The sequence below is a fragment of the Rhinoraja longicauda genome, chromosome 13 (assembly GCF_053455715.1).
Source record: "Rhinoraja longicauda isolate Sanriku21f chromosome 13, sRhiLon1.1, whole genome shotgun sequence".
Lineage (NCBI taxonomy): Eukaryota > Metazoa > Chordata > Chondrichthyes > Rajiformes > Arhynchobatidae > Rhinoraja > Rhinoraja longicauda.
The window spans coordinates 23567418-23595047 of NC_135965.1; the positions used below are offsets into that span (position 1 = coordinate 23567418).

Here is a 27630-nt window from a genome sequence, read left to right on the forward strand (position 1 = left end):
GATGCTGACCTTGGTGGGCGACCATCAGCCATGCATGATATTCGAAGCGGCATTTCGGGAGAAGCTACCTGGGGACGTCAGGTTGGTGTTGGCGGACGTCCCTTTTGAAGATCCGGTAGCGTTCGCCGAGAAGGCCGACACGCTCGTTAGGGAGCGCAACACCCGAGACGGCTCCGTTAACTGGGTCTCGAGGCCCAGCGGCAGTCGGGGGTGCGGCCGGGAGAGCGAAACATCGGCCGCTATTTCGCAGTCGGCCCGCCAAGAGTGGGCGGCGGCGCCTGTTTATTGGCAGCGGGCTCGAACAACAGAGCCGGATAGGCGTGGCTGGTGCTCTTTCCATCGGTGGTGGGGCAGTGAGGCACGAAGCTGTAGATCCCCGTGTTCGTTTCCGGGAAATGCCTGGGCCGATCGACTGTAGAGGCAGTCTCGATTGGCCGTAACTACCGCCTCTACGCTACAGATCAGAGTACCGGGATCGTCTTTCTAGTGGATACGGGAGCGGTCGTGAGTATTGTGCCCCCCTATGACTGCGAAGTTCGAGTGGGGGGGAAGGGCCCGCCCCTCATTGCAGTGAATGGTAGCACCATCCGTACTTATGGTAAAGGACTATGTCCCTGTCCTTCGAGTCCAGGACTTACCGTTGGGAATTCATCGTTGCGGATGTGGGCCAGGCCATATTGGGTGCAGATTTCCTATGGGCGTTTTCTTTGGTCGCAGACGTCCGCGGGAGGGGCCTGCAACCCTCGGCTGATGTACGGCCCCGGGGTACTGGCCCAGAGGCTTCTACAAGCGCCGCCCCACCCAGCCCAGTAATCCAGGCCATTACCACGGCTCCCGCCGGTTTTTGCCCGGGCCATTACCGCCGGTTTTTGCCCGGGCACGGCGCCTCCCACCCGACAAGCTGGCCAGGGCGCGAGAGGAGTTCCTAAACTTGGAGAGGCTGGGAATTATTCGGCCTTCGAGTAGTCCGTGGGCCTCCCCCTTGCACATGGTTTCCAAAGCGTCTGGGGGTTGGAGACCATGTTGTGACTTCCGTCGACTCAACGCGGCAACACGGCCGGACCGCTACCCGATTCCACACATTCAGGACTTCTCAGCTAGCCTGGAGGGGGCTACAATATTTTCAAAAATTGATTTGGTGCGGGGATACCATCAGATCCCGGTCCACCCGCCGGACATTCCAAAAACGGCGACCATTACTCCGTTCGGGTTGTTTGAGTGGTTGCATATGCCTTTCGGCCTTAAAAATGCAGCTCAGGCATTCCAGCGTCTGATGGACCGGGTGGGTCGAGGGTTGCCGTTTGTGTTTATTTACCTTGATGATATTTTGATTGCCAGCCGTTCGGTCCAGGAGCACTTGGTCCACCTCCGCACGGTGTTCCAGAGGCTGCAAGACCATGGCCTGATTCTCCATCCGGACAAATGCCAATTCGGCCTGTCAGCGGTGGATTTTTTGGGTCACCGGGTTACTCCGGCCGGTGCCACTCCTTTGCCAGCTAAAGTGGACGCGGTCCGCTCTTTCCCTCGCCCGACTACCATCAAGGGCTTGCAGGAATTCGTGGGCATGGTGAACTTCTATCATCGGTTCGTGCCTGCAGCAGCTCGGGTCATGCGCCCCCTTTTTCAATGTCTCGCGGGTAACCCCGCTGAGTTGGTATGGTCCATAGCTGCAGAGACGGCTTTTGTTGCAGTCAAACAGGCCCTCGCCAACGCCACCATGCTGGTGCACCCGCGCTCCTCCGCCCCCACGGCTCTGACGGTGGATGCCTCAGACGTGGCGGTGGGTGGGGTTTTGGAGCAGCAGGTCGACGGTAATTGGCAGCCCCTGGCGTTTTTCAGCAGGCAGCTCTCTCGAGCGGAGCTCAAGGACAGTGCGTTTGATAGGGAGCTCCTGGCCCTTTATTTAGCAGTCCGCCACTTCCGTTATTTTTTGGAAGGCCGTTCTTTCGTGGCCTACACGGATCACAAACCTCTGACATTCGCTTTTGCTAAGGTTTCTGATCCGTGGTCGGCTCGCCTGCAGCGGCACCTAACCCTGATTTCGGAGTTTACGACCGATGTCTGTCATATTGCGGGTAGGCTGAATGCCGTTGCTGATGCCCTGTCCCGGCAGGCCATTCCCTCCGTAGCCGTGGTGGGTAAACAGGTGGATTTCCAGGAGCTAGCGGAGGCTCAGCGCCTGGAAGGGACTGCCGCGGTGTACGCCTCCACAGCCTCGGGACTGCGTTTGGAGCAGGTGGCGTGTGGCCCCACAGGTACTAAGTTGTGGTGTGACGTTTCCCTCCCACGCCCTCGCCCGGTGGTACCTGCCGCTCTGCGGCGTAAGGTTTTTGAGGCCATTCATGGCCTGGCACATCCGTCCATCAGGGCGACTTCAGCCATGGTGGCTGACCGGTTTGTCTGGCATGGCCTGCGAAAGCAGGTGGCAGCCTAGGCACGCGCCTGCATTCCGTGCCAGACCTCCAAAGTTCATCGCCATGTCCAGCCCCCATACCAGAGATTCGAGGTTCCCCCCGTCCGTTTTTTCCACATCCATGTGGATTTGGTGGGTCCATTGCCCTATTCTAGGGGTTATACTCATCTACTGACGGTGGTTGATCGGTTCACTCGTTGGCCGGAGGCGCTCCCGTTGTCGGACACCTCGGCGGCCTCCTGTGCACGGGCCCTGGCGTTGCATTGGGTGGCCCGTTTCGGTGTCCCGGCTATTATCACCACAGATCGGGGAGCCCAGTTCACCTCGTCCCTCTGGGCCGCGCTGGCACAGCTGTATGGTTCTCGCTTACAGCAGACCACCGCCTATCATCCCCAAGCCAACGGGATGGTTGAGCGCTTCCATCGGCAGCTGAAGGCGTCCCTCTGTGCTCGCCTGACCGGCTACGATTGGGCTGACCAGCTGCCTTGGGTCCTCCTCGGCATTCGTACGGCCCCGCGGGCTGAGCTGGGCACATCTTCGGCCGAGCTCGTCTACGGTTCGCCCCTGCGGGTGCCGGGTGACATTCTCCCTTCCACTCCCGCCTTGCCGCCATCCGTCACGTCAGTCTTGAGCTCCCTCCGGACACAGGTGGGTTCTCTGGCTCCAGTCCCGACCTCCAGTCACGGAAGCACAGCAGTTCACGTTCCGTCGGACTTGCGGGGCTGTGATTTCGTGTTTCTTCGGAAAGATTGCCACCGCCCCCCTCTTCAGCCGGTTTACCAGGGCCCGTTCCAGGTGCTCAAAAGAGGGACTGTCATCTTCACCTTGCAGGTAGGAAATCGCCAGGAGCTTGTTTCAGTGTCCCGTCTCAAGCCGGCCCATTTGGACCAGGACCTCCCCGTGTCGGTGGCTCAGCCGCCGCGCCGGGGCCGGCCTGTGGCCGCTCGACTGGTCCCGCCAGCGGCGCCCTGTTTACCACCTCTCGGGCCTCCGCCGCCTATGGTTGGGCCCGGGCCGCCGTTGCCGATCAAGTGCCCCCCGTCACCTACACCCTCCGCTCCAGTGGACCCCCCATCGCCTCCAGCGGCGGCGTCCACCCCGCCTCCTGTCACGCTGGGGGTATCGGTTTTCCCCCTCCATACACGTTCTGGGCGGGAGGTTCGGGCGCCCGTGAGGTATGGTTTCGAGGGTTCTGGGGGGGGTCATGTAGGGACATATGGATTGGCCAGGTAGTCTAGAACCCTCGGATTGGTTTACGGTCACGGGGTGAGGGAGCGCGAGGTATTTAAATGCCTGGCGCCAAACTGGAGTTTGAGATTAGATTAGTGAGCGAAGTTAGTGTTAGTCCAAGAGTAAGTGCGTTGCGTTTGTCACGGGTTTTACCGACAATAAAGTATTTGAATAATACCGCTCGTTTGGACTCACTACAGTATAACCCAAACATTAGTGGGATAGTGGACAATGGAGACGGTCGCCTAAAGTTACAGCGGGATCTAAATCAACTGGGAACTTGGACAAAGGAATGGTAGATAACATGAGGTTTACTTGATGGAAATACGAACATTTTGCATGAATTGTTGCTCAAAACACAAAGTGCTGGAGAAACCTAGCGGGTCAGGCAGCATCTGTGGAGGGAATGGACAGGCAATGTTTCAGTTCGACCCTTCAGACTGATACAGTAGTGGGAATAGCAGGAAAAAAAGAGGTGGGGGGTGTGACAAGATCTGGCAGGTTATGGTGGTTGCAGATGAGAGGGTTGTGATTAGTGGAGTGACAAAGGCTAGAGGTGAAAAGGAGACAAACGGTGTCAGACAAGGTAAGAAAAGGAAGAGTAAAATGCAAAGCCAGAGGGAGGGATATGGGTGGAACAGGACAGATAGGAGGGTATAGAGAGTGGATGGAGATGGGAAGAGGGGGAGATAAGTGAATGGAGGAGGGGAAAGGAGCAGGCTGACCAGACTTGGACAGACCAGAAATTGATGGGTTAATATGCCCACCATCGTCCAACCTGTCAGGAGCATGAAGGATGACCAATGGCTCAGAGAGAGCTGAATGCACGGTGAGGGTTATGCACGATGGGAGCACAGATCCCATTTCCTACTGCCTCGGCGCAGAGTGAACCCACCAGAGACAACCTGTAGCTGGCTGGAAAACTGAAACTCCGATTCCAGCTGAGAGTGGGCCAGCAACCACGAGACAATGAGGCCACCGTCTTGCTGCTGCTCCACCATAGTGTTCAGGCTGCTAAAGTAAAACTGCATATCCTTGCTAGAAAAACCCACCCTTCATGTTACATGGTGATGCTTCCACCCGATGACACTGTTGAACAAAGAGGTGTGTCAAAGGCTTAGCTGGCACTGAGAGGTCCAGCCTTAATACTGACGCATTAACATGGAGGTTGGAAAAAGCTTTGGCCACTAGAGAAATTGCAAGTAATTTATTTTGACTTGGGTCCAATCTAGACACTACAACTAATGTTCTGGACAGCCCACAAGCAAAACATTGAACCTGCGAGCTCGGGTCCACCCTAGAGGGGCAATGCAAGTGCAGGGAATCTAAGGCCAGGCTCACTGGAAGAGACAGTAAATGTTTGTTCTGGCTTCCCAGATTTAGAATTGCATTTAGAAAGAAAATTAGAGTATTCCAAAAAACATATCTTTAAAATATTGTACATTCTTGAAAGGAAACTGAGCAGCCATCTGATGTTCACCCAGAGATTTAGCTCACAAAAGAATTACAGAAGCACAGCAAAGAGGCCATTGTGTCCATCAAACCCATGCTGGCCCTGTGCAAGCCGTTGAGAAATTGTTCCCTCAAATCTCACCTAACAGTTCTTTGGTATTCTGCTCTTTCTGGGCCAATAATGGTTGAATTTGCCTCCACTTCCCTCTCCTCCAGCCGTGCGTTCCTCATTCCACCACTTTGCTGCAGAGAAAGCTTTACCTCGGTTTGCCTGAGGTGCTTTTGACAATCTGCTTCACTCTGGGTCCCGGAGTTTTGACCACTCTCGTTCCCCACCTGGTTCCATCTGCCCACCTGTCCCCTGTCTTACTCTCCCCCTCCACTCTCCCCCTCCACCCTCCCCCCCCCTCCTCTCCACGCCACTATCCTGGCTGTATCCCCTGCACACTGTCAGTCCTGATGCAGGGCCTCATTGCACACCACTGATAATTTATTCCCCCCCACAGATGCTGCTCGACCCACTGAGTTCTTCCAATAGCTTGTTTGTTGCTTCTCTCTCTTTCACATCTGTCTCCACCCTTCCAAATTTTAAATCCCTCTATCAGATCCTCTTGTAGCATCCTCTACAGTCACAGATTCACCAGTCCCTCATCCCCAGAATTGTTTCTGTACCTTCTCACATCACTCCTACAGTCCGGCACCTGGGACTGGGCCCGGCACTCCAGCTGTGGATGAACCAGTGGTTCACAAAGCTTCATCAATATCAAAGAAACCACAAATTGGTGGAGTAACTCAGTGGGTCAGACATCTTCTCAGAAGAACATGCATAGGTGACGTTTTGGGTCAGGACCTTCTTTAGACTCATTGTCACAAGCAGTCTGAAGAAGGGTCCCAACCGGAAACGTCACCTATCCATGATCTCCAGAGATGCCGCATGACCTGCTGATCTACTCCAGCACTCTGTGTCTTCCTTTGTAAACAAGCATCTGCAGTTCCTTGTTTCTTCATCAATATTACTCTGTGATCTAAGACAATCGTCTTCATGGTCAATAATGCCTCCAATAATGCCTCCAATCAAGAACCAGAGGGAATAGGTTTAAGATGAGAGGCGGAAGATTTAATAGGAATCTGAGGATAACATTTTCACACAGAGGGAGGTGGACATATGGAACAAGCTGCCAAAGGGATTAGATGAGGCAGGTACTATAATAACATTTTAAAGACGTTTGGCCAGGTACATGGATAGGAAAGGTTTAGATGGATAAGGGCCAAACACGGGCAAATGGTCTATCATAGATATGGCATCTTGGTCGGCATAATACCTTCAATTCGTGTGTCATCTGCAAATGTAGCAATCATACTTCCTCCTATCACATCCAAATCATTCATGTATTTAACAAACAGTGGCAGTACCAGCACTAATCACAGTGGTACACCACTGGTCACAGACTTCCAATTACAAAAAGAACACTCCATCAACACCCATGTCTGGCATTACCAAGCCAACGTTGGATCAATTTGACAATGTATTCTGGATCCTATGGGCATAAACTTTCAGCACCAATCTCCCACGTAGGACCTTATCAAAGGCCTAACATTTACTTCATTGACTCTACAATTTCCTTCTTTGCTTCCCTCAACAATCTAGGGCCAGGTGATTTATCCAGCTTGCTTTTCTAGTACCTTCTCTTAACCAATTTATATCTCATAAAGTCATAGTCATGCAGCACGCCAATATGCCCTTTGGCCCACCTCCTCTATGCCGACCAAGATGCCACACCTAAGATAGATCCATTTGCCCGTGTTTGGTCCATATCCATCTAAACTTTACCTATCCATGTACCTGGCCAAATGTCTTTAAAATGTTGTTATAGTACCTGCCTCATCTAATTCCTTTGGCAGCTTATTCCATATGTTCACCTCCCTCTGTATGAAATGGTAATCCCTCAGATTCCTATTAAATCTTCCGCCTTTCACCTTAAACCTATTTCCCCTGGTTCTTGATTTCTACTGATCTGGGTAAAAGAGTCTGTGCATTCACCCTATATATTCCCCTCATGATTTTATACACCTTTCTGCAGTATGTTCACCCCTCAGCCTCCTGGGCTCCAAGGAATAAAGTCCCAGCCTGCCCAATTTATCCCTATAGATCAGCCCGTGAGTCCCGGCAACATCCTCATAAATCTCCGCGCCCTTTCCAGCTAATAATGGCATCTTTCCTATAGCAGGGTGAATTGAACACAATATTCTAAGTGCAGCCTCACCAACGTCTTGTACAAGTGCAACATACAACCTTTGTGCTCTGGCTTTGTCTGAGCCTGAGGTATATTCAAACGTTTGCCCACCCTTCCTTCCTGCTGAGTTATTTCCCCTATAATCGTAGCTTTGTCCTCTAAAGAGTTTCTCTGTGCCACACTTCTCAGTCCAAAGGTGTAGGAAACGATTTTGCCCATGTCTCGAGAAATAGAGGGAGTAACTTGAAAGTCCTCTGGTTTTGTTTACATCATTCTTCTGCCTCCCTGTTTTTTGAATCGCAGTTATACGATACGATACAATAGAAGTTTATTTATCCCAGGAGGGAAATTGATCTGCCAACAGTAATAAAAACACAAAAACACCAAATACATGAAACATGAAATGTTTTGAGCTGGGTGTAAGAAAAGAAAAGGCCTGTTTAACTGTGAATGGAAAGAAAACACAACAGCCAGAGCGAGCTGAGAGATGTGTTTGAAGGTTGCGTTAGCTGAAGGCTCCTTGTGGCGTTCACTCAATGTTCACTTCCAATGTACACAAGTGACTTCCCATCTCCACTGATTAGCTTAGATTCTTCATCCAGTCATAACACCAATGTTCAACCGGTCTCCAAGTTCAACACTCCACCATGTTATTTGTGCTTCACAGCCCTCTCAGGGCAGTGCCAATCCACCGACTGATCTCTCTCTCTCTCTCTTTTTGTTGGCTGTGGTTTTTCTCTCCACTTCTCCTGACGCAGGTTGGGGTGTGGTTCTACCAGCTCTCTCTGACATTGTCTGACTGATGTGTCCCCTGGTGTGAGAAGGTGTTCCTGTACTATATCTCCATCTTCATCCGACACACACACACGCACATAACACATCAGCAAACAGAGACACATCAGCAAACAGAGACAGGTGCATACACATCAGCAGAGACACATGGGTACACATCAGCAAATGCAGACACACGCGTGTACATCAGCAAACGCAGATAGACATGTACACATCAACAAACACATACACACGCGTACACATCAGCAAGCTGACACATGCGTGCATATCAGCAAATGCAGACACACGCATACACATTAGCAAACGTAGATACATGCGTACACATCAGCAAACACAAACACTCGCATACACATCATCAAGCAGACACATGCATGCACATCAGCAAACACAGACACATGTACACATCAGCAAACGTAGACATGCATACACATCAACAAACGCAGACACGTGTACACATCAAACACAGTCACATGTACAGATCAACAAACACAGACATGTGTACACATCAACAAACGCAGATACACACGTACACATCAACACATGCATACACATCAGCAGACACGCGTACACATCAGCAAACATGCATACACATCAGCAAATGCAGACACTCACATACACATCAACAAATGCAGATACTCGCGTGCACATCAGCAAACAGATCCACACATGCACATATACTGAGGTGCAGAGGATTGCACTTTCACTTCAGTTCAATGTCCAGTGGTTTAACAGCAAGATCTAGGTGGACACTGCAGTGATTCAATAATGCTTTATTGTCGCATTTACCTAGGTACAGTGAAATGCTTTGTTTTGCATACAATCCATAAAAATCATGTAGCAGACCACACCTCGGCAGCACACAAGTGTCGCCATGTTTTGGCACCGACAAAGTTACTTAGAGGCACTACCATTCTCCAGATGAGCACATGTTTTTCAAGGAAGATGTAAAAGTTCTTTGGGCATTCGTATGCCACTGATCTTGCAATCAACATGATCAACACAAACATATTACCAATATCACATTGCTTTAGCCCAACTCATCCATGCCAACCAAGATGCCCCTCTAAGCTAGTCCCATTTGGCCCATACCCCTCTAATATTTGTTGTATACCAATTGGCTGCCATGTTTCAAGCATTCCAAAATTGACAAACACCTCAAAGATACAAGAATCACAAATCAAACTGAAGGTGCTGCAAATCTGAAACAAAACAAAAATGCTGGAAACACTCAGCAGATCAGGCAGCCTCTGTGGAAAGAGAAACAGTCAATGTTTCGGGTCAAAAACCCTAGGATCAGAACTGAGTATTGGAAAACCACCATTGAGGTAACATGCAGTCAATGAGAGGGCGTAACTTGAAACTTTGACCGTTTCGCTCTCCACAGATGCTGCCTACCCTACTGTGTGTTTCCAGTATGCTCTCTTTTGTTTCGTTGGATGTGCAAGCCTTGGGATTTCCAGTGGTTGCAGATGCACTGTTGAGGTACCGTCTGTCCTTGTCCCCCATATTCACACCGGCAGTATAGCCAGAGATGCTGCCACACGGCTGAAGCAAAATCAGTTCGATCCTGACCTTGGGTGCTGTCTGTATGGAATTTGCATGTTCTCCCTGTGTTCACGTGCGTTTCCTCCAAGTTCAGTGCTATGAACTATTAATTCCCCACTGTAGATTGCCCCGAGTGTGGAGATGGGAGGATCTGGATGAAGCTGATGAACATGTGACATGGAATAGATTACGGGGAAATATGTGGAGAATAGGATTGTTCCATGAAATAGCATTGGTCTGATGGGGTGAATGACCTCCTCATATTATCACAAGGAAATATGACAGTCAAAGAGATGCATGATTACATCCTTACTGCAATAAACAGTAAACCATCTGGGAACTCTTCACAGTGTCTGCAAGGTCTCAATATAATTTGAGTGGCTGCAAATGAGATAGCACCAAAGCATTGACATTTTAACATGATCCGCAACCATTTCTACAAATTTACTTTATATCAGCTGAAATTAGGTAGGGCAGAAATATGGATGGCTGAAGAGCTGGTACAGGGGGCAAGCGTTCAGGTTCTTGAACCATGGGATGTCTTCTGTGGCTGAGGTCACTTGTACAAGTGAGACGGGTTGCACCCAAACTGAAAGAGGGCCAATATCATGGTGGGCAGGTTTGCTGGAGCTACTTGGAAGGGTTTAAACTAGTCTGGCAGGGATGAGAGGTGGGGGTGGGGGGTGAAGTGGTGGGTGTAAGGGGTGGTGGAAAAGACCCAGAGCAGTAATGAGGCAGAAGAGAAAGTTGAGGCAATAGAGAAGATCAAGATTTCAATAGACAAGACAACCCAGAGCACAGGAGGGAAGCCTGGTGAGATCCAACGGCCAAAGCTGATTAACTCATGGAGAGGTACATGGGACTGCGACGTTGCAGCTATTATGTGGCTGAGGGAGAGATAGAATTGACAGCTCTATATTCAGGAGATAGAGGTTGAGATAAGAGACGAAGGTGAGCTGTTTTTTTTTTATTTGGAAGGGTGTCAAGGATCGCTCTCCTTGAAATGGGGCAAAACTGAACCTCCTCATGTAATAAAAATGGCGCTGGGCAGGTGACGGGAGTGTTTTGGAGGTGGGGACACTTTGGGACCAGTGACCATAATTCTAGTAGTTTTTAAATAGTTACGGAAGACGATAAGGTGGAGGTTGGGGGGGGGGGGCAACTAAATGGCCTCTGATCAGGGAAGATGTGAATGGACCTCATGTGTAGGAAAGAACTGTAGAAGATGGACAAAATGCTGAAGTAACTCAGCGGGACAGGCAGCATCTCTGGAGAGAAGAAATGGGTGACGTGTCAAGTCGAGACCCTTCTTCAGACCTCATGATGGGCTGCTGCAGAGGAGAGAGCATTCAGGTGTGGTTCAAGAATCAAGAGAGTCAACAATGTTTGATTGTCACATGTACCAATAAAGGAACAATGAAATTCTTACTTATATAGATGGGTATTTGATATGGTGGGCTCATGGTATCTTACCCACCTCAGTCAAATCTACCCTCAGTGTTAGACAATAGACAATAGGTGCAGGAGTAGGCCATTCGGCCATTCGGCCATGGCTGATCATTCTCAATCAGTATCCCGTTCCTGCCTTCTCCCCATACCCCCTGACTCCCCTATCCTTAAGAGCTTTGTTATCCTTATGTACTTTGATCCAAGGAAAATAACCCTACCTGGACCTTCTCTCCATAACTACAACCCCACCTGGACCCTCTCTCTCCATACTACAACCCTGCTGCATCTACAACAATACTGCTGGAAGTAAGAATTTCATGGTTCTGTTTTCGGTACTTATAAAAATTAAAACTTTTGACTTGGCTCTATACTAATCCCATTGACCAGCACTAGGTATTGATTCATTAGCCCACAGTCTTAGAGATTTTGATATCTTAGATTTCGATTTTGATAACTGTTGTGAGACTCTACCTCCACCCTCTCAGGCAATGCATTCCACATTCCAACTACATTCGGGGTGAAAATAATTATTTACAAGATCCCCTGTAAACCTGTGTAGGAATGACCTGTAAATGCTGGTTTATACCAAAGATAGACATGAAATGCTGGAGTAACTCAGCGGGTCAGGCAGCATCTCTGGAGAAAAGGAATAGGTTACAGTTTACAGTGCATTCAGAAAATATTCAGAACCCCTTCACTTTTTCCACATTTTGTTACGTTAGTCTTATTTTAAAATAGATTAAATTCTTTTTTTTTAATCATTAATCTACACACAATACCTCAGAATGAAGAAATGAAACAGGTGTTTAGAAATTTTTGTAAAGTAATTAAAAAGAAATAACTGAAATATCACATTTGCTTAAGTATTCAGACCCTTTGCTATGACACTCAAAATTGAGCTTGGGTTCATCCTGTTTCCATTGATTATCCTTGAGATGTTTCTACAACTTGACTGGAGTCTACCAGTGATAAATTAAATTGATTGGACATGATTTGGAAAGGCACACACCTGTCTATATAAGTCCCACAGTTTACAGTGCATGTCAGAGCAAAAACCAAGCCATGAAGATGAAGGAATTGGCCGTAGACCTCCAAGACAGGATTGTGTCGAGACACAGATCTGGGCACGGTAGCGCAGCGGTAGAGTTGCTGCTTTACAGCGAATGCAGCGCCGGAGACACAGGTTCGATCCTGACTACGGGTGCTGCACTGTAAGGAGTTTGTACGTTCTCCCCGTGACCTGCGTGGGTTTTCTCCGAGATCTTCGGTTTCCTCCCACACTCCAAAGACGTACAGGTATGTAGGTTAATTGGCTGGGTAAATGTAAAAATTGTCCCTAGTGGGTGTAGGATAGTGTTAATGTACGGGGATCACTGGGCGGCACGGACTTGGAGGGCCGAAAAGGCCTGTTTCCGGCTGTAGATATATGATATGATATGATATGATAAAACAATTTCTGTTTGAAATTGACCAGCATTGCAGGTTACGAAGAGCACAGTGGCCTCCGTCATTCTTAAATGGAAGAACTTTGGAACTACCTGGACTCTTCATAGAGCTGGACGCCCGGCCAAACTGAGCAATTGGGGGAGAAGGGCCTTGGTCAGGGAAATGACCAAGAACCCGATGGTCACTCTGACAGAGCTCCAGAGTTCCTCGGTGAAGATGGGAGAACCTTCCAAAAGGACAACAATATCTGCAGCACTCCACCAATCAGGCCTGTATGGTAGAGTGGCCAGACGGAAGCCACTCCTCAGTAAAACGCACATGACAGCCCGCTTGGAGTTTGTCAAAAGCACCTAAAGGACTCAGACCATGAGAAACAAGATTCTCTGGTCTGATGAAAGCAAGATTGAACTCTTTGGCCTGAATGCTAAGCGACATGTCTGGAGGAAACTAGGCACCTCTCGTCACCTGGCCAATACCATACCTACAGTGAAGCATGGTGGTGGAAGCATCATGCTGTGGGGATGTTTTTCAGCGGCAGGAGCTGGGAGACTAGTCGGGATCGAGGGAAAGATGAACGGAGCAATGTACAGAGAGATCCTTGATGAAAACCTGCTCCAGAGTTTTCTGAACCTTAGACTGGGGCGGAGGTTCACCTTCCAACAGGACAATGACCCATAACACACAGCCAAGACAATGCAGGTGTGGCTTCATGACAAGTCTGTGAATGTCAGCCCGGACTTGAACCCGATTGAACATCTCTGGAGGGACCTGAAAATAGCTTTACATCGACGCTCCACACCGAACCTGACAGAGCTTGAGAGGATCTGCAGAGAAGAATGGGAGAAATTACCCAAATACTGGTGTGGCAAGCTTGTAGCATCACACCCAAGAAGACTTGAGTCTGTAATCGCTGCCAAAGATGCCTCAACAAAGTACTGAGTAAATGGTCTGAATACTTATGTAAATGTGATACTTCAGTTATTTCTTTTTAATTACTTTGCAACGGTTTCAAAACACCTGTTTTCGCTTTTTTATTATGGGGTATTGTGTGTATATTGATGATAAAAAAATAATTTAATCCATTTTAAAATAAGGCTGTAATGTAATAAAATGTGGAAAAAGTCTGAATACTTTCTGAATGCACTGTACCTAAAGAAAGGTTCCAACCCGAAACGTCACCTATTCCTTTTCGCCAGAGATGCTGCCTGACCCGCTGAGTTACTCCAACATATTGTGTCTACCCCAGAAAACATCTTATCCCTTCAACCAATGTCATCTGGTTCTATTCTGCCAGGCAGGGAAAGGTTTTTCACTGTCTTCCCTATTTGTGCCGCTCATCATTCTGTACACTTCTGTCAGGTCTCCCCTCAGCTCATAAGGGCATAAGTGATAGGAGCAGAATTAGGCCATTTGGCCCATCAAGTTCACTCCGCCATTTAATCATGGTTGATCTTTCTCTCCCTCCAAACCCTATTCTGCCTTGTCTCCACAACCCCTGACACTGTACTAATCAAGAATCTATCTATCTCTGCCTTAAAAATATCCATTGACTTGGCCTCCACAACCTTCTGTGGCAAAGGATTGCAGAAATTCACCACCTTCTGACTGAAGAAATTTCTCCTCATCTATTTCCTAAAGGAACGTCTTTTAATTCTAAGACTATGACTTCTAGTCCTAGACTCTCCCACTAATGGAAACATCCTCACCACATCTACTCTATCCAAGCCTTTCACTATTCAGTACGTTCCAATGAGGTCCCCCCTCATTCTTCTATTCTCCAGCAAGTACAGGCCCAGTGCCATCAAATGCTCATCAGATGTTAACCTACTCATTCCTGGGATCGTTCTTGTAATCATCCGCTCCAAGGACAACAAACCCAGCCTATTCAGTCTCGCTTCAATGTCGAGACAGTCCATCCCAGGCCCCCCAATGAATCTCCTCTGCAGCCTTTCCATGTCCATCCAATGGTGTGGCCACCACAACTGTTCACTGCAATCCAGGTATGCCCTATGACTGTTTGAAAGTTTGACTGTAATCCCCCTGCAATTGCCTTCTGTGCCCTGGCTAATGAAGGCTCAAGTCTTTATGTCCTGTTCACCGCTTTGCCCATCTCTGCTGCCACCCTCAGCATGTTTGTCTTGCCCTTATTATTGTTTTCCAAAGTATATCACCTGAAACCATTCATAGAGATGGTAGAAAATTCTGGTTGCCACATTTTACACTTGCGAGGATTAAATTCTATTAATAATCCTTTGCCTAGTTTCCAGATCACCAATATCATACCCTCTACTGACTACAACATTCATTTTCAAACCATCAATGTTTATACCCCCTCTGTGATTCATCTCTCACTGCTCCCCACTCTGCGATAGCTTGACCTACTGAGTTACTCCAGCATTTTGTATCTATCTTCAGTAAACATGCAGGTACAGCAGGCAGTGAAAAAAGCAAACCGCATGTAGGCCTTCATAGCAAGAGGATTTGAGTATAGGAGCAAGGAGGTCTGACTGCAGTTGTACAGGGCCCTGGTGAGACCACACCTGGAGTATTAGATGCAGTTTTGGTATCCAGATTTGAGGAAGGGCATGCTTGCTATTGAGGGAGTGCAGCGTAGGTTCACCAGATTAATTCCGGGCATGGCGGAAATGTTATATGATGAAATAATTGATCGACTAGGCTTATATTCACTGGAATTTAGAAGGATGAGAGGGGATCTTATAGAAACATATAAAATTCTGAAGGGATTGGGCAGGCTAGATACAGGAAAAATATTCCCGATGTTGGGTGAGTCCAGAACCAGGGAGTCACAGTTTAAGAATAAGGGGTAGGCCATTTAGGACTGAGATGATGAAAAACTTTTTCACCCAGAGAGTTATGAATCTGTGGAATTCTCTGCACAGAAGGCAGTTGAGGCCAATTCACTGGATGTTTTCCAGAGAGAGTTAGATCTAGCTCTTAGGGTTAACGGAATCAAGGGAAATGGGGAGAAAGCAGGAACGGGGTACTGATTTAGGATGATCAGCCATGATCATATTGAATGGCGGTGCTGGCTCGAAGGGCTGAATGGCCTACTCCTGCACCTATTTTTTATGTTTCTATGTAAAGCACCATGTGCAGGTCCTTCCTACACATTTTGTCTGCTCCACTGTGTGATCTCCTCAAGGTGTGCCTACTGTGAAGTTCTCCTCTCGGTAATGGGAGTTCTGCAACACCCTCTCTCACTGCTCCCCATGTGTGATGCCACCTTCACTGCTCCCACTCTGTGATGCCTCTCTCACTGCTCACCCCATGTGATGCCTGACCCGCTGAGTTATTCCAGCATTTTGTGTCTTCCAAACAGTAAGATCCCAGCATTGATACATGTTTGTCACCACTGGTCAATGCCGATGATCACAAAGACAACTCCCCACCATTCTTCGGTGGAAAGGAAAGGTTTAGGTGGATACGGGCCAAATGCGGGCATTGGGACTACATCAACAGACCTGATGGCACCTGTTTAGTCAGGAGTCAAGGGTATTTATTTGTCAAATGCACTGGATATGAACTGAACGATGACATTCTTACTTGCTGCAGTTTGTACGCGGGTGCATATGACGTCCAAAGACAGGTCCTGATCTGAAACAGCACCTATCCATGTTCTGCAGAGATGCTGCCTGACCCGCTGAGTTACTCCAGCACTTTGTATACATTGGGTATGCAGCAAAGAATTTCACTGTGCCTAATTACATGTGACAATAAAGTATTCCATTCCACTATGTGTCTTTTTTTGTAAATTTGCATCAGCAGTTCCTTGCTTCTCCAAACACTGTTAACTCTGATGGGACCATCAGCTTGTTCGGACTGCTGAGTGTGAGCCCGTGGCCCTGAAATCTTCTCACTGAGTTTCTCCAGCGTTCATAGGGTGATGAAGATGTGGCCGAGACTGTGGAACTATCTCTAGACTGGACACTCGGTGCCGGAGATTCGCTTCAGGGAAGGAGAGCGCTGGTGAAATCGGCGTTAAACGAGAAATCGTAGCTGACAGATGCCCCAGAAAACGGGCAGATGGGGAGATGCTGGGGAGCAGGGTGGGGAGAGTGTCGTGGAGGAGTGGGGCGGAGGGACACTGGCAAGGAGGGATGGGGAGTATGTCGATGAGTGGGGAAAGACTGGGGAGGAGGGGGAGGGATGGTGTCGAGGTGGGGTGGGGAAAGACGAGAGGAGGGTTGGGGAGAGACTGGAGGGGCGGGGAAGGTGCGGCTACTCGGCGCCAATGGAGGCAGCGAGGGCAGAGGGCCATGACGCGGGCCATTAATGTTACGGTTCGAAGGGCCGAATAGCTTGCTCCTGTCCCTGTGTTCCTGGAAGGTCGCGGGTGGAGAGTGATTGGAGAGTTCTGTGGGAGAGCGCTGGCGGGGGATCAGTGTCGGGGGAGGTGGTGGGAGAGAGGTGGGTAGTCCAGGACTCGCTCCTCCCAACCGGCGGGCGCCCAGTTACCCGGAGGAGGGCAGCGAGGGGCCGCCGCCCGCTGAGTATAAATACAACCGCAGCGAAAGCGCATCGACAGAGTTTGGGAGCGCTTCGGCAGAGCGGCGCTGAGGAGAAGGTGAGGGGCGGGGGAGAGGGAGAGGGGAGGGGGAGAGGGGGGGGGGAGACGGGACGGGACGAGACGGGACAAGTAAACCATTTCACACGTTAAAATCCACCGGTTTTAACAATGATTTGCAAACAGAAAAGCTGGAAACGCCAACGTGTTAAAGCCGCGTTCTTTATAGCAATGTTTTAGCATGAATTCCTGGCTGTTCTTATCTCGGTAGTGATTATCCGCTTAGAAGTTTAAAAAAGGAAGAATTCGGCACTTTGCGGTTTTCTGTCGTGTTCATTCTCAATAAAACACGTCCGCTCCCTAAGTGTTTCAGACATGAGATGAGATCGGGATTACCGTACAGTTTAACGCGCTCAAGTTTTATTCGTTTCCACGGGAATCTCCGCCTCCGATGTGTTTAGTTACTGTGTAATATTATTAATGTGGATCACACGCGGTGCGTGTCTAACCCGCGTACCCCGGAGCCAGCTCACTCACCGCTACAACTCTCCTCGCAGATGCTGAGCCTGCGGCGAACCCTCCTTCACCTGTTCCTGCTGATGGTGCCCACGGGCTGGGCCGACGGTGCCACAATGGAGACCGAGGGAGCTGCGGAGGTAAACAGAGAGGGCACGGCAGGGTTTACGTGTGTGTGACAGTGAGTGTGTGAGAGAGAGAGAGAGGGGGGGGGGGTGGAAGTGCAAGAAACACAACGAAGAGCGGACGCTGGAATCTCGCGTAGAACACAAAGTGCTGGAGTAACTCAGCGGGTCAGTCTGTGGGGAAATGGATGTGACGTTTCGATTCGGGCCGCTTTTTCAGATTGATTGTGGGGGGTGGGTGGGGGAGGGGAGGGGGGAGAAAGCTGAAAAAAAGATGCGGGGAAGCGACAAAACCGGGTAAGTGATAGGTAGATACAGGTGCTCGGTTTTGAACGAGAGAAAGAGGGAGATGTGAGGAACAAATCGGTGTACCGACAAAGATGTTGGAATCTTGAGCAAAACACACTGTGTTGGAGGAACAGCGGGTCAGGCAGCATTTGTGGAGGGAATGGACAGACTGGGGAGTGAGTCTGGAAAAGAGAGATGAGGGTGGGACAGAGTCTGGCAAGTGATAGGTGAATACAGGTGAGGAAAGGGGGTGTGGTTGGCAGATGGTTGGAGTAAGTGACAAAGGGTGAAAATGAGACAAAGTGGTGACAGAGAATGGGAGAACGGCGTCACATTTCGCTCCACTTCTCCTTATCCTACTCCGTTTTGTCACCCATCATTTGCCAGAAAAAAGGTGCTGGAGAAACACGCCGGTGGAGAATAAAGTAATGTTTGTGAAAAGAATGTAAGGTTGTGATTCATTTGCCAGGCTTTGTCCCAAACTTTTCCAACCTTCTCCCCCTGCTCCATCAGTCTGAAGAAGGCTCCGACCCGAAACGTCACCTATCCATAGGTGCCGTTTGGGTCGATACCCTTCTTCAGGTCTCGACCCGAAACGTCATCCATTCCTCCTCTCCCGAGATGCTGCCTGACTCGCTGAGTTACTCCAGCATTTTGTGTCTACCTTCGATTTTAACCAGCATCTGCAGGGTTTTTTTCCAACACACGTCACCTTATCCATGTTCTCCAGAGATGCTGCCTAACTCACTGGCAGCTACTCCAGTACTTTGTGTGTGTGGGGTGGGGGGGGGGGGGGGGGGGGAGGAGGAGGGTTGTAAACCAGTATCTGCTGTTCCTTGTGTCTACTTATGTAGAGGTGTTCAGTTAAGATCTGTATTGGGAGATGTTACTGGAGTACCCTTGTGTTTCTACCAACAAGCGGGGTGGGCACGGGGTGAGCTCACCAGCACTCATACTGACGTTGCTCCATAACTGTGAACCCTTCTCAGTCCTCAGAGCTGTCTCCTTGGGCCACGGCAGTCCGTGCTCCAACGTCCATGTTGGGGGCGGTGATGGGACGATCAGTCTGGCTCCCTCCCCTCGACCACCCCGCCGCTCCCCGTGCCGCGGAGAGAAGAAGGAAGAGGAAAGTCACCTTCCGTGACCATAGTTTCAACCGACGCGCGGCCAAGCCCCGGACCTTCAAACCCAAGCCGAGGTGAGTTGGTTACCTTCGCGACGGCCCTTCCGCCTCTGCCGCTTCATTCATTCTCAGTGAAGCAAAAGGCCGAAGTGAAATAGGGCTGTAAAGCACGGAAACAGGCCCTTCGGCCCACTTTGTCCATACCCATATTGTGCTCGGCCTATTTACCTGAATTTGACCCATAGTCCTCTAAACCTCGAATGGTTCAATGGTTATGGGGAGAAGGCAGGAGAATGGGGTTGAGAGGGAAAAATAGATCATCCATGATTGAAAGGCGGAGTAGCCCGATGGGCCGAATGGCCTAATTCTGCTCCTGGGCCATTCTTAGTCACGTGTGTGACCAAAAATGTGAAAATTGTGGAATACATCTCTTCTAATTCTGAAAGCATTACAGGTATATTGTTTTGTACTGTATATATGACATATATGTCGAAGTTTATCAAGTGAAAATTTTATGTTATGTTGACAATGTTTATTTGAGGTCACACACGTGACCAGTCATATTTGACCTCTGACCCCAAACAAACATTGTCAGCATAACATATAAAAATTTAACTTGATAAACTTCTACCTATATAAGTCATATATACAGTACAAAATAATATACCTGTAATGCTTTCAGAATTAGAAGAGATATATTCCACAATTTTTCACATTTCTGATCACAAACGTGACTAAGAATGGCCCTCCTATACTTTATGAACTTAAACTCTTTCTATTCACACATTTGTCTCAATGTATTTTAAAAGTCATAATTGTATCTGCTTCTATAGCTTCCTCTGGTGAAATTATGTTAAGGGGTGGAATCTGAGAGCCTTAGGCTGGAAAAATATTTTGGAACAGTTCCTGTAATATATAAACCAGAGGCGAACATAAAGGGCATTCTCGTAACCTTCCTGTTTAGCGAAACAAAACACAAAGTGCTGGAGGAACTCTGCAGGTCAGACAACATCTTTGGAGGGAATGGCGATATTTCGGATCAGGACCCTTCTTCAGACTGATGGAGTCGGGGGGGAGAAAGCTGGAAAAGAGAGGTGGGAGCGAGGTAAAGCCTGGCAAATGATAGGCGGATACAGGTGAGGGGGTGATTTGGAGATGGGTGGAGCAAGTGACAAAGGCTGGATGTGAAAAGGAGACAAAGGGGTTTGGATAAGGAGAGAAGAGGAGGAGTGAAATGTAAAGCCGATGGGAGGGATATAGACAATAGGTGCAGGTGTAGGCCATTCGACCCTTTGACCCAGCACCGCCATTCAATGTATTCATGGCTGATCATCCACAATCAGTACCCCATTCCTGCCCTCTCCCCATACCCCCTGACTCCGCTATCATTAAGAGCTCTATCTAACTCTCTTGAAAGCATCCAGAGAATTGGCCTCCACTGCCTTCTGAGGCAAAGAATTCCACAGATTTACAACTCTCTGAGTGAAAAAGTTTTTCCTCATCTCCGTTCTAAATGGCCTACCCCTTATTCTTAAACTGTGGCCCCTGGTTCTGGTCTCCCCCAGCATTGGGAACATGTTTCCTGCCTCTAATGTGTCCAATCCATAATCTTATATGTTTCAATAAGATCCCCCCTCATCCTTCTAAATTCCAGTGCATTCAAGCCTAATTGCTCCAGCCTTTCAACATACGACAGTCCCGCCATTCCGGGAATTAACCTAGTGAACCTACGCTGCACGCCCTCAATAGCAAGAATATCCTTCCTCAAATTTGGAGACCAAAACTGCACACAGTACTCCAGGTGCGGTCTCACCAGGGCCCGGTACAACTGTAGAAGGACCTCTTTGCTCTTATACTCAACTCCTCTTGTTATGAAGGCCAACATTCCATTGAAGACAAAAGCCTGCTGTACCTGCATGCTTCCTTCCAGTGACTGATGCACTAGGACAACCAGATCTCGTTGAACATCCCCTCTTCCTAACTTGACACCATTCAGATAATAATCTGCCTTTCTATTCTTACTTCCAAAGTGAATAACCTCACACTTATCTACATTAAACTGCATCTGCCATGTATCCGCCCACTCACACAACCTGTCCAAGTCACCCTGCAGCCTTATTGCATCTTCCTCACAATTCACACTACCCCCCAGCTTAGTATCATCTGCAAATTTGCTAATGGTACTTTTAATCCCTTCATCTAAGTCATTAATGTATATCATAAATAGCTGGGGTCCCAGCACCGAACCTTGCGGTACCCCACTGGTCACTGCCTACCATTCCGAAAGGGACCCATTTATCCCCACTCTTTGCTTTCTGTCTGTCAACCAATTTTCTATCCATGTCAGTACCCTACCCCCAATACCATGTGCTCTAATTTTGCTCACTAATCTCCTATGTGGGACCTTGTTGAAGGCTTTCTGAAAGTCGATGTACACCACATCCACTGACTCTCCCCTGTCAATTTTCCTAGTTACATCCTCAAAAAATTCCAGTAGATTTGTCAAGCATGATTTCCCCTTCGTAAATCCATGCTGACTCGGAATGATCCTGTTACTGCTATCCAAATGCTCAGCAATTTCGTCTTTTATAATTGACTCCAGCATCTTCCCCACCACTGATGTCAGACTAACTGGTCTATAATTACCCGTTTTCTCTCTCCCTCCTTTCTTAAAAAATGGGATAACATTTGCTATCCTCCAATCCACAGGAACTGATCCTGAATCTATAGAACATTGAAAAATGATCTCCAATGCTTCCACTTTTTCTAGAGCCACCTCCTTAAGTACCCTGGGATGCAGACCATCAGGCCCTGGGGATTTATCAGCCTTCAGTCCCATCAGTCTACCCAAATCCATTTCCTGCCTAATGTGGATTTCCTTCAGTTCCCCCATCACCCTAGGTTCTCCGGCCCCTAGAACATTTGGGAGATTGTGTGTATCTTCCTCAGTGAAGACAGGTCCAAAGTAACGGTTTAACTCGTCTGCCATTTCTTTGTTCCCCATAATAAATTCCCCTGCTTTTGTCTTCAATGGACCCACATTTGCCTTGACTATTTTTTTCCTCTTCACGTACCTAAAATAACTTTTGCTATCCTCCTTTATATTATTGGCTGGTTTACCCTCGTACGTCATCTTTTCTCCCCGTATTGCCTTTTTAGTTAACTTTTGTTGCTCTTTAAAAGAGTCCCAATCCTCTGTCTTCCCACTCTTCTTTGCTATGTTATACTTCCTCACCATTCCCCACGGACCATGGCAAGAGCTCTGAATATGGTTCACATGGTCCAATGACATGCTGCTTTGAAAAGGTTTTGTTTACTTCCAAAAATAAATTTATTTCAGAATACAAAATATATACAAAACTAGAATTGTGCAAAAACTCTTCAGACATTGTCAGTGGCTATACTTTCATTGTGTCGGAAGAAAGTGCTGTTGCTGGTTTATACAGAGAATAGGCACAAAAAGCTGGAGTAATACTGCTGCTCTCCCCATACCCCCTAACTCCGCTATCACTAGGAGCTCTATGGCAGCATCTCTGGGGAAAAGGAATTGGTGACAATTCGCGTCTGAAGAAGGGTCCCGACCTGAAACATCGCAATCCATGTTTTCCAGAGACGCTACCTGACCCACTGAGTTACTCCAGCATTTTGTGTCTATACTTTAATTAGTGGCACATTCAGTAATGTTCGCAACTATCCTTAAACCAGGCACCCCTGCCTCTCTTGTGCCCCCCCTGGATGATATCCAACCACTTGTTTGAGAGGTGCCCCTACCAGACTCCAGCAGCAAAATGACCCCTTCTCACACAGAGTAGAAGGGACGGAGCGGAGAGTCTGGTTGGGGCCAGACCCGGTTACTGGTCGGCTCATGCCCAGAGTGTGACGTGGGGTGAAGATGGGCTGGGTGACCCTGTGGGAAATAGTATGTGGGGAGTCGGGTGTTGATCCTTGTTCTGGTAGTTTACGAGATTCAGCACCATGCTCTGACCTCTGTCTCTCCCGCAGGAAAACCCCCGAGGACCGGAGGAGACGGATCAGTTTTCCGATGGATAGGATTGGCCGCAGCTATTTATCGAAGACCAAACGCTGACCGATCCCGGGTAGGTGCGGACACAACATGCCTCTCTCCCCGTGTACAAAGCCCCCTCTCCCCGTGGACAGACCCCCCTCTCCCCGTGAACAAAGCCCCCTCTCCCCGTGTTCAGCCCCTCTCCCCGTGGACAGCCCCCTCTCCCCGTGGACAGACCCCCCTCTCCCCGTGTACAAAGCCCCCTCTCCCTGTGTACAGCCCCCTCTCCCCGTGGACAGACCCCCCTCTCCCCGTGTACAAAGCCCCCTCTCCCCGTGTACAGCCCCCTCTCCCCGTGTACAGCCCCTCTCCCCGTGGACAGCCCCCTCTCCCCGTGGACAGACCCCCCTCTCCCCGTGTACAAAGCCCCCTCTCCCTGTGTACAGCCCCCTCTCCCCGTATACAGCCCCCGTCGCCCCGTGTACAGCCCCCTCTCCCCGTGTACAGCCCCCTCTCCCCGTGTACAGCCCCTCTCCCCGTGTACAGCCCCTCTCCCCGTGTACAGCCCCCTCTCCCCGTGTACAGCCCCCTCTCCCCGTGTACAAAGGCCCCTCCCCGTGTACAAAGCCTCCTCTCCCCGTGTACAAAGCCCCCTCCCCGTGTACAGCCCCCCTCCCCGTGTACAGCCCCCCTCTCCCGGTGCACAAAGCCCCCTCTCTCGGTGTACAGCCCCCCTCTCCCCGTGTACAGCCCCCCTCTCCCCGTGTACAGAGCCCCCTCTCTTCGTGTGCAGAATCCCCTCTCCCCGCGTACAGACAGAGAGAGAGAGAGAGAGAGGGGAGGGGATGGAATGCCGGAGTTACTTGAAATTAGAGAAATCGCTGGCTTGTAAACTGCCCAAGAGAACTATGAGGCGCTGTTCCTCCAATTTGCGTGTGGCCTCACTCTGACAGTGGAGGAGGCCCAGGACACAAAGGTCAGCATGGGAATGGGGGTAAAAAAAATTGGTAACCGGGAGATCGCATAGGCCGAGGCGGCTTGAGGAAATGTGGGTAATGGGGATTTGTGTAGATTGGCCAAAAGGTCGGCACAAGAACGATGGGCTAAAGGGCCCATTTCAGAGTTGTACGAATCTATGACTCTGACTATGACTGCAAACATAGAGCTTGGAAGCAGGTCTGCGGCTTCAGGCAAGAAAGGGAGATTTATTCCCTTGTGCTGAGATACTTTATTTCCCTCTTTCCACAGTTCACCGTCCTGGTTTGGATTGTACCTGCTAAAGCTGCAGCAAAGTGACCCACTTCCCCGAAATGCATGCGTTTCTGCTTTTGTTTAATGCTCTATTTCCATTAACGCGTCGAACAGCTTACCCTTCCTCCTTGTATTCTCACGATTAAATTCAATGGATTTTAAGCAAGAGAGATGAGTGAAGCATCTTTCACAGCCACTGCCATTGAAAGCAGGGAAGTTGCAGTCTCTGTGCTAGTGTTGGAGGCTCTGAATAAACTCCACACAGCAATGTGATAAATACTAGATATAATCTTCACTGTGTAACTTCCCCTTTGCTCTATCTATTGTACTTGAGTTTGAACTGACTGTGCCTATGTATGGTATATCTGATCTTAAGTTTAGTTTAGTTTCGTGGAAACAGACATTTCGGCTCACCGAGTCTACGCCAACCAGCAGTACTTCACCAGTACTGTCCTACACAATAGAGGCAAATTACAGAGACCAATTAACCAACCAACTTGCACGTCTTTGGAGTATGGGAGGAAACCAGGGCACCCGGAGAAAACCTATGCGGGCACAGGAAGAACGTATAAACTTCACACAGATTGCACCTGAGGTGAAGATCGAACCCGGGTCTCTGGCTCTGTGATACTGTGTGACCCACTGTTTGGGTAGCATGCAAAACAAAGCTTTTCACTGTACCTCGGTACACATAACAATAATAAACCTAAACATAAAACCATAGTAATATAATCAATTCTAATGAAAACAGGCCCTTCAGCCACCATTCTGTGCTACCCATCAACTGCCTGTTTGCACTAATCCTAAATTAATTCAATTTTTAAATTCTCCCCACAATCTCTTCAATTTACCCCAGATTCCACCATTCACCAAGTCAAGTCAAGTCAAATTTATTTGTCATACACATACACGATGTGCAGTGAAATGAAAGTGGCAATGCCTGCGGGTTGTGCACAAAAAGAATTACAGTTACAGCATATAAATAAAGTTAATAAGTTACTATTAGTGTCGACAAAAATTTAGTCTCTGGGGTTATAAAAGTTGACAGTCCTGATGGCCTGTGGGAAGAAGCTCCGTCTCATCCTCTTCGTTTTCACAGCGTGACAGCGGAGGCGTTTGCCTGATCGTAGCATCTGGAACAGTCCGTTACTGGGGTGGCAGGGGTCCCTCATGATCTTGCTTGCTCTGGATCTGCACCTCCTGATGTATAGGTCCTGCAGGGGGACGAGTGTAGTTCCCATGGTGCGTTCTGCCGAACGCACTACTCTTTGCAGGGCCATCCTGTCCTGGGCAGAGCTGTTCCCAAACCAGACTGTAATGTTGCCGGACAGGATGCTCTCTACAGCCCCAGAATAGAAGCAATGAAGGATCCTCAGAGACACTCTGAATTTCCTCAGTTGTCTAAGGTGGTAAAGGCGCTGCTTAGCCTTACCCACCAGTGTGGCAATGTGCGTTGCCCACGTCAGATCCTCTGCGATGCGGACTCCCAAGTATTTAAAACTGCTCACCCTATCCACAATAGACCCATTTATCTCCAGTGGCGTGTACGTCCTTGGATGTTTAGCCCTTCTGAAGTCCACAATCAGCTCCTTTGTTTTAGTGACATTCAAGAGGAGGCTATTGTCCTGACACCGGAGTGCCAGATCAGCCACCTCCTCCCGGTAGGCCTTCTCATCGTTGTTGGAGATCCGGCCCACCACCACAGTGTCATCAGCAAACTTGATGATGGAGTTTGAGCTGAACCTGGCTCCACAGTCATGTGTGTACAGGGAGTACAGTAGGGGGCTAAGGACGCAGCCCTGGGGGGATCCTATGTTCAGGGTGAGGGAGCTAGATGTGTGTTCCCCCATCCTGACCACTTGGGGCCTGGCAGTGAGAAAGTCCAGGACCCAGCCCCAGTTCCAGCAGTTTGTCAACCAGTCTGCTGGGGACTATTGTGTTGAATGCTGAACTAAAGTCAATGAACAGCATCCTCACATAGCCCCCCTGGGTGTCCAGATCAGAGAGAGCGGTGTGCAGAACCTGGGAGACCGCATCATCCGTGGACCTGTTCGGACGGTATGCGAACTGTAGTGGGTCCATGTTGCGAGGAGGAGGGCGCGGATGTGCTTCTTGACTAGCCTCTCAAAGCATTTCATGACAACCGAGGTGGGGGCCACCGGTCGGTAGTCATTTAAACATGCTGGAGAGGCATTCTTTGGCACCGGTACAATGATGGATCTTTTGAGGCATGCAGGGACCACGGACTTTGCCAAGGAGAGGTTGAATATTGTGGTGAGCATTGGAGCAAGCTGAGGAGCACAAGACTTTAGTACTCGCCCAGATATACCATCTGGGCCTCCAGCTTTCCTCGTGTTCACACGCGTCAGAGCCCACCTCACCTCATGCTCGGACACCGAGAATGTGTGCACATCCCCGGCAGTGGATCCCCCTCCAGCCTCGCTAGCCAGCACCCCTTCGGTGCTGTTTTTAGACAGCGTGCTGGTGGTGTTACCCGTCTCAAACCGTGCATAAAAGGAGTTCAGGTCATCAGCTAAGGAGGAGCCGGCACTTCCGGTTGAGGGGGTGCTGGACCTGTAGCTAGTTATAGTCCGTAGCCCCTGCCAAAGGCGCCTGGTGTCCTGCTGCTCCATCTGTGACTCCATCTTGTTCCGGTACCTCCTTTTTGCATCCTTCACTGCCCTTCGCAGTCGGTAGGACTCTCCCTTGTCGTCGTCCATGTTGCCGGATGCCAGACCGGAGTTGTAAGCAGCGGTGCGAGCATTCAAGGCCACGCGAATAGACCTGTCCACCCAGGGTTTTTGGTTAGGGAAGATACTGACCCTTACCGTGGGGATGATGGTATCGGCTATTGTGGCAATGAAGTCCGTAACCGCTTCCGCAAACTCATTTACGTCTCTGGAACTTGCTTGGAACATGTTCCAGTCGACTTCGCTCAGTGCATCCTGCAGCATGGCCTCTGAATGGTCAGCCCACCGCTTTACGTCCCATCGTCAATGTCACTTCCCTTACTATCCGTTGTTTGTACTCCGGCAGCAGGAAAATGGCAGCGTGGTCAGATTTCCCAAAAGGAGGGAGAGAAACGGCCTTGTAGCCTTTCCTGAACAGCGTGTAGCAGTGGTCCAAAGTTCTTTCCCCCCTGGTGACACACGTGATGTGTTGGTAGAAGTTGGGCATGACCTTTTTGAGATTTCCCCTATTGAAGTCTCCAGCCACCAGCACAGCCGCATCAGGG

General features: G+C 49.2%; 1 protein-coding gene across 1 annotated transcript; it reads left to right on the forward strand.

The window, feature by feature from the left end:
- The first annotated feature begins 17017 nt into the window (after positions 1-17017).
- Positions 17018-24520, forward strand: LOC144599552 (uncharacterized). Its single transcript, XM_078410579.1, has 5 exons — positions 17018-17146; positions 17644-17742; positions 19005-19213; positions 23141-23235; positions 24393-24520. The coding sequence occupies exons 2-4, from the start codon at positions 17644-17646 to the stop codon at positions 23223-23225; spliced, it is 393 nt and encodes a 130-aa protein (XP_078266705.1). The 5' UTR covers positions 17018-17146; the 3' UTR covers positions 23226-23235; positions 24393-24520.
- The last annotated feature ends 3110 nt before the right edge of the window (positions 24521-27630 follow it).

What these genes read in the sequence shown, in the direction of transcription:
- LOC144599552 (XM_078410579.1), top strand. Translation starts at nt 17,644, where the DNA reads ATGCTGAGCCTGCGGCGAACCCTCCTTCACCTGTTCCTGCTGATGGTG. An exon ending in AGACCGAGGGAGCTGCGGAG is followed by an intron (nt 17,743 to 19,004) that starts GTAAACAGAGAG and finishes AACCCTTCTCAG; the next exon opens with TCCTCAGAGCTGTCTCCTTG. An exon ending in ACCTTCAAACCCAAGCCGAG is followed by an intron (nt 19,214 to 23,140) that starts GTGAGTTGGTTA and finishes TCTCTCCCGCAG; the next exon opens with GAAAACCCCCGAGGACCGGA.